This window comes from Bidens hawaiensis, unplaced genomic scaffold (genome assembly GCF_021521415.1).
Source record: "Bidens hawaiensis isolate Kalapana, Puna unplaced genomic scaffold, B.hawaiensis_p1.1 tig00001597_1, whole genome shotgun sequence".
Lineage (NCBI taxonomy): Eukaryota > Viridiplantae > Streptophyta > Magnoliopsida > Asterales > Asteraceae > Bidens > Bidens hawaiensis.
In genome coordinates this window covers 648940-662348 of record NW_027491092.1, presented here as the reverse complement: position 1 = coordinate 662348, position 13409 = coordinate 648940, and the positions used below count along the sequence as shown (strand labels likewise).

Here is a 13409-nt window from a genome sequence, read left to right as displayed (position 1 = left end):
CAACTTTACGATATTACACCTTCACAACACATAACTATGCCAAAGAAAACACGTTTGTATTAATTATAATCATTACTGTACATATGCATCCAAAATTAGCGCATAGGCTTAACCTGGTATAGGCCAGCGCTTGTATATGCGTATCAAAATTTGTCACCAAGTGACATGTAGACTTAACCCGATAAGGGCCAGTGCTTGAAATAGTACTAAACCACAAACAACTCCCAAGTCAGCCCAACATGCTGTAACAAAATGCTGCTTGGGATATCAAAAGACTATATACATACGGCTAAACTACTATGTCCTATCTATTCTTTGCAACATGGAACCACAACCAAACAACAGCAGCCACTAGGGCCGCATTAACCGTTAAGCATACCCCCAGTAGTATCATCGCTCGATCCTGACGCCCGTGGCTGTGAGCACTGGATCTTTGCACAATTCTGATTTCTTGCTGCATGTATCGCATGTGATCTTGCATATCATATCTATGCAGGTTTAGGTTATTTATAGAGTGTGAGTGGTCTAAAAGCTGATCAGTCGCTAAACCAAACCATGCTGAATCAGAATAACGAGGTGGCTCGGGTACCGGGGCGGGTAAACCCCAAGTAGAAATAGGTATCTCAGTGACCTGGACACGTGATGTTTCTCCCCTATGGTACGCAGATCGAGGTGGGAGAGAAGTGTGCTCAGGTGGACGCACTGAAATGCGAGCGGTCTGACGGTTTCTAATAGTGGATGGGGGTACTGGTGTATGCTGTACAGGTGGAGTAGGGGATCTGAGTGCTCTAACAGGTGAACGATAAGCACTAGTAGCTCCCTGTCCTGCAGCATTCCTAGGGGATTCCCTAGGGGGATAAGTGTCACAACGATAACCCGATAAGTCGGGTTGATCTGCGGGTACCTCGTAAGGAATTACCGCATCTGCACCTTCTTCTATTTCCTCTGGGTCCTCCTCTGTTTCTTCTTCCGGATCCTCCTCCTCCTCCTCAGGCCTTGCTGGTAGGGCATTAGGTACACGATCAGTAGATCTTGACATCTTCCTGCACAATGGTTAGTGATAAGAATAATATCCTTCTATATTAATCATAGTAAAATACATGTAGGTATTATATACATAAGCACAAATAATCATTTATATACACAAATATTTATTTATTATTATATTTTATACACATATGTTGTTGTTTTTACCTATTCGATTGTTCATCGACTTCTTCTCGAATTTCCTCGTACAAACAAGTCTGTTATTACGTTCCGGACCATAATAACCCACTTGTCCATTCGCGTTCATCACGAGAATCATTCGTGTATATTATTTAATATTATTTTATTCCCAGAGTTAATCGAGCCTACGGTTATCTTAGGGTATCCTAAGGGACATCCTAATTCTTTATAACCAATGGCGCTGATACCAACTTCTGTCACACCCCGACTAGGTAGTTGCGGAAGCGTAATACGGGAATGTAACAGATAACACTGGTATCAACAACATTGTTTATAAAGAAATTCATAAACTAATTTACATCATATTACATTGGTAGGTACTATGTTTACAAACTAGGTGAAAAACACATAACCGGTTTACGAGCTTCTTAAACAGTATTATATCAGCGTCTATTCACAGCTATTCAACTTGTCTTTCTAACACCAAGCATGTAAGCAAATCATTCCACTTTTGCTTTACCTGAAAAGCATGTTAAAACGGGTCAACTACGTCTAGTTGGTGAGTTTCAAGTTTCACGAGTTTCAATGAAATCAGTACACGAGTTCGTAAAGTTTACAGTGTGTATGTATATATGTCTGTGTATGATGCATTATACTAAGCCACAAGTGAAACCGAAACGAGCTATACTGCATGGCCTCTCCTGCCCATGCACTCCTGTTGGCATTTAACAGCCAATTTTGCCCCATGTATGTACTATGTCTAACACCACATAGCAGTATGTAAATATATAATGACAATGTGCAACTGGTTTTACATATGTTCCGGCTTACCCCACCGGCTCTGTCACAGTTGGGTTTGTCAAACCGATAGTACTATCCACACGCCACCGGCACGAAGTTAATCACTTGTGTTTGTGGGGACTTGTCAAGTGTTAGTACTTAGATAATCCACATCATCACACGTTTTCAAGTATATCAGTATATGTAAACATGCTTTTCACCCCAAAAGTTCGTAAAACAGTTTAGAAAGTGGGGGTCGTGAAACTCACCTTATCGTAGTTCGCACAGAAATCACGTATCAAATAGTCAGATGTCTCGTTTATAGCCTGATTCCTATAAACGGTATCGTATCGTTAATACTAGTACAGTGTTCAAGCTAAGTCGGGCTGTATAGATAATCTTGGTATAGCTGTTAGGCCCAGAACATGACCATAGTCTTAGATTGTGACGTTGTATACTATGAAATGTTTAAAACTGGATTTGGCTCAGTTTTACCGTTTTCCGAGCCTAGCTCAGTTGATCGTTTATACGTTTCGGGATTAGGTAAGATCACATAAAACTTAAGTAAATATATTGATTGATAAAATAATTTGATTTATGAAAGAATTTTAAGGTTTCGGTGTCTGGTTTGATTGCAGGGCTCGTTTCCGTTTTCATACGGGTTTGATTATACAAAACGCGCACAATCCACCCGAATTGTCCGGAATTCTCGTAAAAAGTTTGTTTTTATTAATATCATTCAAAAATATGATATTTGACCACTTTTGATATTTTGACATACCAGTCAGTCCGTTAAACACAAAACTGCCGGTTTCGTTAAAACAATTATAATTTAAATCTTTGATAAATCATAACTAAATATGTAATTATATATAAATTATGTAAATTTTTGTAAAAATACATTAAGACATGGAGAATTTTATAAAAATATTTCCAGAAATTTTATGATTAATTATTTATTTATAAAAATTCATTTAATAGGTTATAATCGTGTAATAAATGGCCCGTTTATATCAAACGACCTCCGAAAAATACGATAATTTTTACCAATGGCCTTAATGTGATTACATAGCCCCTGCAAAATTTCCAGAACCTAAATCTTTTGACAAAATGCCTTTTTGTGCGTTTTTCGGCTGTTAAAATTTGGTTAAGCCATGATCGCACAAACCATACTTAGACATTTTCAATGATTCCCAAACTTTACCAGTGATCTTACCATCACATATTAAACTCCAAAACCAAGTTTCATAATTTTTCAATATGTTTAGCTATTTTTCCCAAATAAACGCTCATAAACGGGAATAAATTCACCAAATATTCTCCGTTTATCGAAAAATTACCAAATTTGAACAGGGACTCATTTATATGATCCCTAATGTCCCTGAAAATTTTCACAAGCTAACAACAAGCACGTCACAACCTAATACTAAATAGCCCCTAAACGAGTGTTACGGGTTTACCTTGTCGGTTTTCGATGAATTTTGCTAGCTTAAACGACTTTCCGGGTCTCCGGTTGCAAACTCAGTATATCTACATATCATATAACATCAAACCAAGCATAAATCATCCATGTAACAGCCTTGATAATTAGGGTTTCGGTTTGGGTTCAAACCGAACTTTCTAACCGTAAAAACGTTGTATTCATGTTCTAATCCCTGTTTTTGACCAAAAAAGTATATGTTCCTGGTTTGTAAACATATTTTACATCAAAACATGATTTTTCTTGATTTTTAGGGTTTTTGGATGGTTAAACATGTTTAAAACTAACTAAAACATGTTTATATGTTAATTATAGTTAATGAAATCAAGTTAAAAATAATGAAATAATCAAAATACCTTAAGTTTTTGTTGGGTTTGTGTAAGAACAGCAGATTACCCTTGTTCACGTTCTGGAAAAGTGGTTGACAAACTATCTAAAGTTGCTTTCTTATTAAGTTTCTACTAATAATATTAATAATAAAAATGACGGCCGCAAGAATGTATGGGCCCAATTTGGGCCCATTTTGACCCCATAATCTAATTCCAATGGCCCAAACATGAAAAGCCCAGTCCAAATTTAGTTCGGGTTCGGTTTTTCGCAAGAAAATTAATTCGGGTGTGAGAAATAGCGCAAAAACGAGTGTTTTTCAGCTTATTTTTGTAAAATAAGAAAAACGTACTGACTCGTTGTAAAATTCCAAAATATATTCACGGATTGCTTAGAACATGTCATATAAGTGTTTTATAAATTTTTTTTGGCTTAACGGATGCTACAATGCTTGTTTTGATATTAACGATTGCGTTTAAGCTTATAGCGTATCGATAAACGAAACCTTTTTCGTTTAAAGAGTTTTAAACGTACTAAGGCCTAAATATCAATATGTTAGTCTCTATAACATATATATAACTCGTATATGACCCCTCAGTATGTATACGGGTCATAATTAGTATCGGTCGGTTACTCGTTTAAGCACTACGAATTAACCGATTTATCGTTTACTTGTTACGTAATGAATATAGTGTACCTCGTTTTATCATGAATGTCACATTATGCCTACACCATACGATACTAGCCAACCCTGTCAAGTCTAAACTTACCAACCCCCGATCCCTCAAAACTTTGCACCTCACACCTATGCTCTGTAAGTTTCGCAACTTATGGCTCCGCCCACTGCTACTACTCAAGTCCCTGCTATTCAAGCCCCTCCAACCAATCAAGTTGCACCAACTCCTCATGGCTCGAATGGTCGTGCGTTCATGATGAACGTTAATCAAGCCCAAAGCTCAAGTGATGTGGTGAATGGTACGTTCTCTATTAATAACCATTTTGCTTCCGTGTTATTCGATATTGGTGCCGATAAGAATTTTATCTCGTTAGACTTTGCATACATTATTGATAAGCCTTGGGATAGGTTGTCTAAGCCTTTTACCGTAGAGGTAGCTAATGGGAATTTGATTACTATCGATTCGGTTAATCGGGATTGTGTCATAGTCCTTAATAAGGTCAAGTTCCGTATAGATCTTATTCCTATGCAAATGGGGAATTTTGATGTCATAGTTGTGATGGATTGGTTGACTATAATTCACATTAAGGTCGTTTGTTTTGATAAGTTCCTTCGTATACCTCTTCAAGATGGTCAAATTCTTAAAGTATTCGGTAGTACGCCCGCTTCTAAGCTTAATCTCATGTCGTGCTTTCAAGCTCAACGTTATTTGCGTAAGAAGTACGTTGCATTTTTGGCGCTTGTGGTGGAGAAAGATAAGGAGAAAAAGAATATTCAAGATATTCCTATCGTGCACGACTTTCCCGTCGTCTTTCCCGATGACATTGCTGGACTTCCTCCTATTCGTCAAGTCAAGTTTCGTATTGATCTCGTACCTTGAGCTAATCCTGTTGCTAAAGCACCTTATCATCTTGCACCTTCCGAAATGCAAGAGCTTTCAAGCCAACTACAGGAACTCTCCGATAAGGGTTTCATTCGCTCGAGTTCTTCTCCTTGGGGCGCACTTGTTTTGTTTGTGAAGAAGAAGGATGGATCGTTTCGTATGTGCATCGACTACCATGAAATCAACAAACTTACCGTCAAGAACCATTACCCGCTCCCTCGTATCGATGATCTTTTCGATTAACATCAAGGAGCCGCTTGCTTCTCGAAGATCGATCTCCGTTCGGGTTATCATCAACTTCGTGTTAATGAAGATGACATACCCAATACTGCATTCCGTACTTGATATGGGCATTACGAATTTTGTGTTATGCCTTTTGGGCTAACCAATGCACCCGTGGTTTTCATGGACCACATTAACCGTGTGTGTAAACCCTACTTGGACAAATTCATAATTGTTTTCATCGATGAAATTTTGATCTACTCGAAATCCGAAAACGATCACAAAGAGCATCTACTTGCTATCCTTGACCTCCTATAGAAGGAATAATTGCATGCCAAGTTTTCGAAGTGTGAGTTTTGGCTTAAGGAAGTTCAATTTTTATGCCATATCATTAACGAAAAAGCTATCCATGTTGATCCCGCAAAGATTGAAGCCGTCAAGAATTGGAAGGCACCGACGTCTCCCACCGAAGTTCATTCTTTTCTTGGTTTGGCGGGATATTACCATCGTTTCATTCGTAACTTCTCGAAGATTGCATTACCCCTCACAGCTCTTACACATAAGGGTAAACCTTACGAGTGGGGGTCAAAGCAAGAAGAAGCATTTCAAACCCTTAAGGACATGCTTTGCAATGCTCCTATCCTTGCTCTTCCCAAAGGTGTTGAAGATTTCATGAAACAACGTCGTTGGGCCGAGTTGCTTAGCGACTATGATTGCGAGATTCGCTACCATCCCACTAAAGCGAATGTCGTGGCCGACGCACTTAGCTGTAAGAAACAAGTCAAATCCGTGTTGCTTACGTGCGTACTTATTCAAAATGATCTCGAAGAGCTTGTTCTTAACGCGCAACACAAATCCATCACCGAAGGCAACATGTATGACTAGATGTCGTGTGGTGTGGAATCCCAATTAGAAACCAAGCCCAATAGCTTGCTTTATTTTCTTAACCGTTTGTGGATTCCCGAACGTGATGACCTTCGCACATCCATTATGGACGAAGCTAATAAATCATGATATTCCATACATCCCGGTGCTGATAAAATGTACGATGGTCTTCGTTCCATCTTTTGGTGGCCAGGAATGAAGAAAGACATTGCTCTCTACATTGCAAAATGTCTCACTTGCTCTAAAGTCAAAACCGAGCACCATCGACCTTATGGTTTGCTCGAGCAACCTCCCGTTCCCGAATGGAAGTGGGAAGATATTGCTATGGACTTTATCACTAAGCTTCCTTCTACCCGAAAGCAACATGATAGTACTTGGGTAATCATCGATCGTTTGACGAAGTCTGCTCATTTCCCATCAAAGATACGTATTCTATTGATCGATTGGCGCATATTTACGTTGAAAGGATTGTTTGCCATCATGGAACTCCATTAACCATTATCTCCGATAGAGATAGTCGTTTCACTTCTCGTTTTTGGAAGTCTCTCCAATCTGCTTTGGGAACTCGTTTGGATCTTAGTACTGCTTATTATCCGCAATCTGATGGTCAATCTAAGCATACGATTCAAACCATAGAAGATATGCTTCGATCATGTGTCCTAGATTTTGGGGCAATTGGGATATTCATCTAGCATTGGTATGGCACCTTTCGAAGCTCTTTATGGCCGCAAATGTCGTTCTCCTATTTGTTGGAATGAGGTTGGAGAATCTCAAGTTACTGGTTCGGAGTTAATTCAAGAAACGACTGATCGTATTGCTCAAATCTACTCACTGCTCGTAGTCGTCAAAAGAGATGCGGATAGACGTAGGAAGCCTCTTGAGTTTAATGTTGGTGATCGTGTTCTACTCAAAGTATCTCCGTGGAATGGTGTTGTGAGATTTGGAAAGAAAGGGAAGTTATCTCCACGTTTCGTTGGTCCTTTTGAAATCATTGAGCGTATTGGTCATGTTGATTATAGACTTGATCTTCCACTGAACTCTCAAATATTCATCTGGTATTTCATGTTTTGAATTTGAAGAAGTGTCTTGCCGAGGGTAATTTCCGAATACCACTCGATGAAGTTCGTATCAATAAGACTATGCATTTCATTGAAAGACCCGTTGAGATCATGGATCACAAAGATAAAGTTACTAAGCGTAGTCATCTACCGTTAGTCAAGGTGCGTTGGGAATCGAAGCAAGGAGCTGAATTTACTTGGGAACGTGAAGATCAAACGAAAGAGAAGTATCCTCATCTGTTCGCTACAGCAATTCTCTAATTTCGGGACGAAATTCCTAACAGTAGGGGATACTGTAACATTTCAGGTTTTTATCGTATTCATTTATCATTGTTTGAACGTTCTTCATATCCTAATCTTTAATAAGACTTTGCAATTATAAGTTACTAAGTTTCATTTTATTCACATTTAGCCCTCTATGATTTAGTTATCATTTATTTCTTATTTTTAACTTAGATAGTTCATAAAATGATCAAATTAACAAACATCAGGAACTAAAGTTGCCATTTTGTGAAATCTTCCCTCACCTAGACCCGGGACGCCGTGCGATGGCTAGCCCACAGGTTGGCTGCGCAACACGGTGGCTTATCTGGGCAGTATCTTGGTTCGTTTTCGTTTATTAGCTCGCTTATGGTATAAAATCAAGTATTTTAGGCACGTTTGAGTAGATTAAGGGCCAAGTAAACGTATTATAGTCAAGATATAAGTCCTAATTCGTTATTTACTGCCCACGAACGAATCTTTGTGTGTTAATTCGTTGATTTTGTCATTTAGAACCATATATACTTACTTAATCGAGTCAAAAAGCCCATAAATAGTTGTTTTAGGTTTTCCTATATAAACTAACCTCATTCACCTGCCATAAAACTTTACATAAACCCTAGAAAGCATCCCTCAGCCGTCATACCTTCTGCCATCTCATATTCTGTGCAGTTTTTTGGTGATTTGTTGAAGAACCGTTCATAAACCGGTTGACTTTGCAAGTCTAAGGACCTTTGACTCGATATATCTCTTTGTTCGTTCACTTTCCGGGTAAGTTGTAAACTGAGTTTTCGTTCATAAACATTCTCTAGTCGATAACCTTCAATCAATTTCTGAGATTGAATGGTATTGGCTGGTCAATTGCTTTAAAACCCGATAAAGGGTAAAACAGTCAAAAACTTTGACTTCTCGTTGTCTCACACTTCTAGTCGGATTCAACTTTCGGTCCAGAAGACTTCTCTTCTCGTAATAAAATTTTAAGGGTTCTGACCAAAACCCGACTTCCGACCAATACGCTCATCCTTTTGGATTGATTCCAGCGGCATTAAGTTCGTTTTTATTTATACTTTCATACCTCTAAGTTTCAGGTCCTGTTGACTATTCTCGTTCGATGCGTTAATCAGAAGACTTCATATTTATTCTTAATAATTAGTATATACTCGCTTATTATTAAGTTGAGTCTTGTCATTCCCTCGTTTTACTTATTTTCAAACATTTTGGGGGCGTATATGTACTTAAAGTATTTTTATTATATATATCTTAACATTAGCAAACATTGTATTGTGTGTGAATTGCTAAACATATTTGCGACTTGCTTACTTGGTTATAGAGGTGCACAAACCGGTTTAAAACTCAAAACCGGTTTGTGATAAAAACTGGTTCGGTTTGGTCAACAAAAGTCAAAACCGGTTTATGATCGGTTTCGGTTCAGCTTTTGGCCGGTTTTGGACGGTTTCTCTTCGGTTAACCGGTTTGGAACTGGTTTTTGTGGAGAAATATACAAACCGGTTTCGAACCTACGGTTTCAATCGATTCCAAACCGGTTTCTACTAATCGGTTTCAAACCGGTTCGGTTTCGGTTCAGTTTTCAGGTCGGTTTGGTTAACCGGTTTATTTGCCCACCTCTACTTGGTTATTTTGCGCATTCAGAGAGGTCCACCATTTTCACATATAGTATGATCATATGACCGTCTTGTTTGACCAGCGCCCGATTCACTTGGAGATGGTTCACTTGACACTTATTTGCTCATTGGTTTGGTTATATTTGCCGCTTTACTTACGTTTTGCTACTTTTCATATTATTATATATCATTGCAAAACTAATGGCATGCTCATTCAACATTATTGTTGACAAATCTATTTATTTTCTACGTATACGCAGGTTATTATTTGAACTGAAGATTTGAAGTCATGGATTGCTAGTTGAGACAATAGGATTATTCAAGAATAAATTTAATTTAAGTTATTTGGATTATTTCTTTATATTTCATGGAATATTTGTTATGGTTGATTTGCTATTTTTGGATACTTTGTCTCATTTATTGCATGATAGTTACCTCGAGCTATGAGCAGTCATGCTCACGCCCCGGAATTTCCGCCTTAGTTTGAGTGTGACACACACTAGTTCTAGAAATACATTGTAACACTATCTGAAGAGAGAAGCTCCAACACTTATACTCATTTTTTGTTATTAATATACTGGTGGTGATAGTTTTCACCGCCCGGGGTTTTTTTCTTGTTATATTCAGGATAACTGGTTTTTCCTCGCAACAAATCCTTGTGTTGTTGCATTTCTACGTTCATTTCAATCAAGCACCAAACCTCACTTACTAATTTGGTTACGAAATTGCACTTGTTGATTTTTACCCGAAACAATTTGGCGCCCACCGTGGGGCAATAGGTGCTTCATTATTTCAAAACTTTTTACTTTGTTCTCGATTATTTTTATCCATTCACCATGTCTTCACAACCAAAAACCAGTTCCATCTTTTCTCCAGTGGTCAGCACTGCTTCAAGTGTCAACCTTGGTCCTCCGCCAATTCTGAAGAAGAACACACAGCCTAGAGGAGAACTTCTAACATACTCGGGAACCCCTACACGGGTAGATCCGGTTATTTCTAACAATGATATTCTTACTTTAATGAAACAGGTAAAAACTCACATGGAAGGATAAAAAAAAAGACCAACCTGAAGCTGTTCAAAGAAATTAAAGGATAAAAAAGAAACCATGGCAAGAGGCTACCCCAATCATGCCCAGAGCCCTTAATTTCGATTCTCTAGGATCATCTATTCTCCAGAATCAAGGATCCTCGGGGAAGCAACCAGCGGGAGCTTTGTCTCAACAACAGTCAGGATACTTGGGCAATCATCCTCCTGTATCCTTGGAACTATCCAGACCTATGAGGCCAAACTCCAGCAACATGCTGCCTCGTTCAACCATGCCAGCCGCTTATTCTCATCGGGCCCTCCCATAGTATCCTCGGAAGTGCATGTGGGGGATGACATCCCTATGCAAGCGCCACCTTATCCTGAGGCTTCTTTAACTGAAGCTGCAAGCCGTCAGAGCTTAGGATACCAGATGCCTAGCCATGATCTTGGTAACAATTCACTTAATGTGCATTTATACACTAACCGTGTACCTGTGCAGGATACGGAGATGTCCTCGAAGTAATAAGGGAATTGCAAAAGATGAAGGATATGATCTCCTGTATACCCGGGATAATACGCCCAATAGCGGAAGTACCCTCAGGGAGTCACAAGTTATCCTGATTCACCTGGCCCATATGCGACGTGGAGATTCCTAAAAGATTCCAAATTCCTAGCATGAAGTTGTATGATGGAACTACAGATCCTGAACGTAGCCCAATGTAGGGAAAGGATGGAAATCAATCCTATGCTCGTCAACATCAAAGAAGCCTGCTTATGCAAAGGATTCGGTTCAACACTAACGGGACCGACTCTTAATTGGTTATTGAGTATTCCTTCCAATACCATTACTTCATTTGCTCATATGATTAACTTGTTCAATAATCAGTTTTCTTGTAGTAGATCTTTTGAGAAAATGACAGGTGATTTGTATAAAATAATTCAGCATAATAATGAATCCTTAAGGGATTACATAACTAGATTTAGCAGGGAAGCTTTGGACATCCCCAACCTCGATATGGCAGCTGCTGTTGAAGCTCTCAAGAGGATCTTGTCATGACACCATGCAAGAATCTCGATGAAGTCAAAAACAGGGCTTTCAGATACATACGGCTGGAAGATGACAAGAAGGCTCATGGGAATTTGATTATTCCAAAATACGAGTCTACCAACAGAAAATCATATTCCCCACAGAAGTTTTCCAGACCTAAGCCCTATTCCAAATAAGATAGTCCCAGGACAAATGCTGTGGAAGAAGACGAAGATGATGAAGGTATCCTAAAATTACTCAATATTGTTTTAGCATTGATATAAGCGGTGTGATATGTGCCATGCAGGATTTAGGTGACAAGGCTAGATGGCCCAAAAAATATGAAAAGTCTGGATCCAGCAAAGACAAGTCCAAATGGTGTGCATACCACAAAGACTTTGGCCATCGCACTGATGATTGTATCGCACTTCGGAAGGAAATAGGATACCTACTTAGAAAAGGATACCTGAAATAGTTGTTTGGAAGAAACAAGAACAAGAATCAGGTTCCTATCAAGATACCTGAAAGGCAGCTTCTCCACCACCAGGAGCAAAGGTCATTCCCTTTATCGCTGGAGGATCAGATATTTGTGGAACTTCATACTCAGCGGCCAAGAAGCGTTCCAGAGAAACAAAGATGGACAACGGAGAAAGACCTCTCCGTACCTCCACGTTGACTACACAAAGGACTATATCCTTCGAAGAAGAGGATCAATGTGATTTTCAGGATCCCCACCATGATGGTTTGGTAATTACTTTAAGTATAGTTAACTGTTTTGTGCGTAGTATACTTATTGATAGCGGGAGTTCCGTGAACATCATCCAACTTGATGCTTTGAAGAAAATGGATATCTGAGAATCTGAGATTATCCCGAGATCCTCAGTCCTTGTAGGATTTAGTGGAGAGACCAAGAATACATTAGGAGATATCAAACATCCAGTATACATTGAAGGAGTAAACTCTCTAAAAAATTTTGTGTTATTGACTCATTATCTTGTTGTAATGTGATCATAGGCAGGCCGTGGATCCATGACATGAAGGCGGTACCCTCAACATACCATCAATGTGTGAAACTTCCAAGTCCTTGGGGAGTTATCAAGATAGAGAGTGACCAACAAGACGCCAAAGATTTTTATGCTTCATCAATGAAGTCGGCCGCAAAACCTACTCCAGCATAGCAATTACAAAAGCAACCATGGGATGTCCTGCAAGCTAAGGAGCAGGATGTGAAGGAAGTATCCTTGGATCCTCAGGATACTGAGATCAAAGTATTGTTAGGACATGTATGCTTGAGGATATTAAGTAAGGATTGATATCATTTCTAAAGAAAAGAGCTTCCAACTTCGCCTGGAAACATGAGGATATGACAGGTATCTCTAAATCTATAATTACTCATAAACTTGGTATAGATAACTCTTTCAGACTAGTACATCAAAAGCAAAGAAAATTTTCGCCTGAAAAAACATCATCATACAAGAAGAAGTGGAGAAACTACTCAAAACCAAGATGATAAGAGAGGTCCAATATCTATATGGCTGGGCAATCCAGTTGTAGTCAAGAAGAAGAATGGGAAATGGAGAGTGTGTGTGGACTTCACGGACCTGAATATGGTGTGTCCAAAAGATCCCTTTCCACTCCCACATATCGATTCAAAGATGCAACTGCTGGTCACGAGATACTAACCTACATGGATGCATTCTCGGGATTCCAACAAATTCAAATGGAACCATCAGATCAAGAAGATACATCCTTCATGACTCCCACAGGTATATATTGTTATATTGCAATGCCTTTTGGACTAAAAAATGCATGTGCAATGTACCAAAGGCTGGTCAACATGATGTTCAAAGACCAACTGGGGGACATGATGGAAGTTTGCATAGACGACATGGTGGTGAAATCAAGAAGAGCTGAGGGTCACCTTAAAGACTTGGCAATGGCATTTGATATCCTGGGTAAGTACAACATGAAGTTGAATCCTGCCAAGTGCCACT

General features: G+C 39.0%; 1 protein-coding gene across 1 annotated transcript; it reads left to right on the top strand.

The window, feature by feature from the left end:
• The first annotated feature begins 4584 nt into the window (after positions 1 to 4584).
• LOC143589406 (uncharacterized) lies at positions 4585 to 5310 on the top strand. Its single transcript, XM_077070175.1, has one exon. It carries the CDS (start codon positions 4585 to 4587, stop codon positions 5308 to 5310), a length of 726 nt encoding a protein of 241 aa, XP_076926290.1.
• Positions 5311 to 13409: the final 8099 nt, after the last annotated feature.

Coding starts and splice junctions, on each gene's coding strand:
- LOC143589406 (XM_077070175.1), top strand. CDS start 4,585: ATGGCTCCGCCCACTGCTACTACTCAAGTCCCTGCTATTCAAGCCCCT.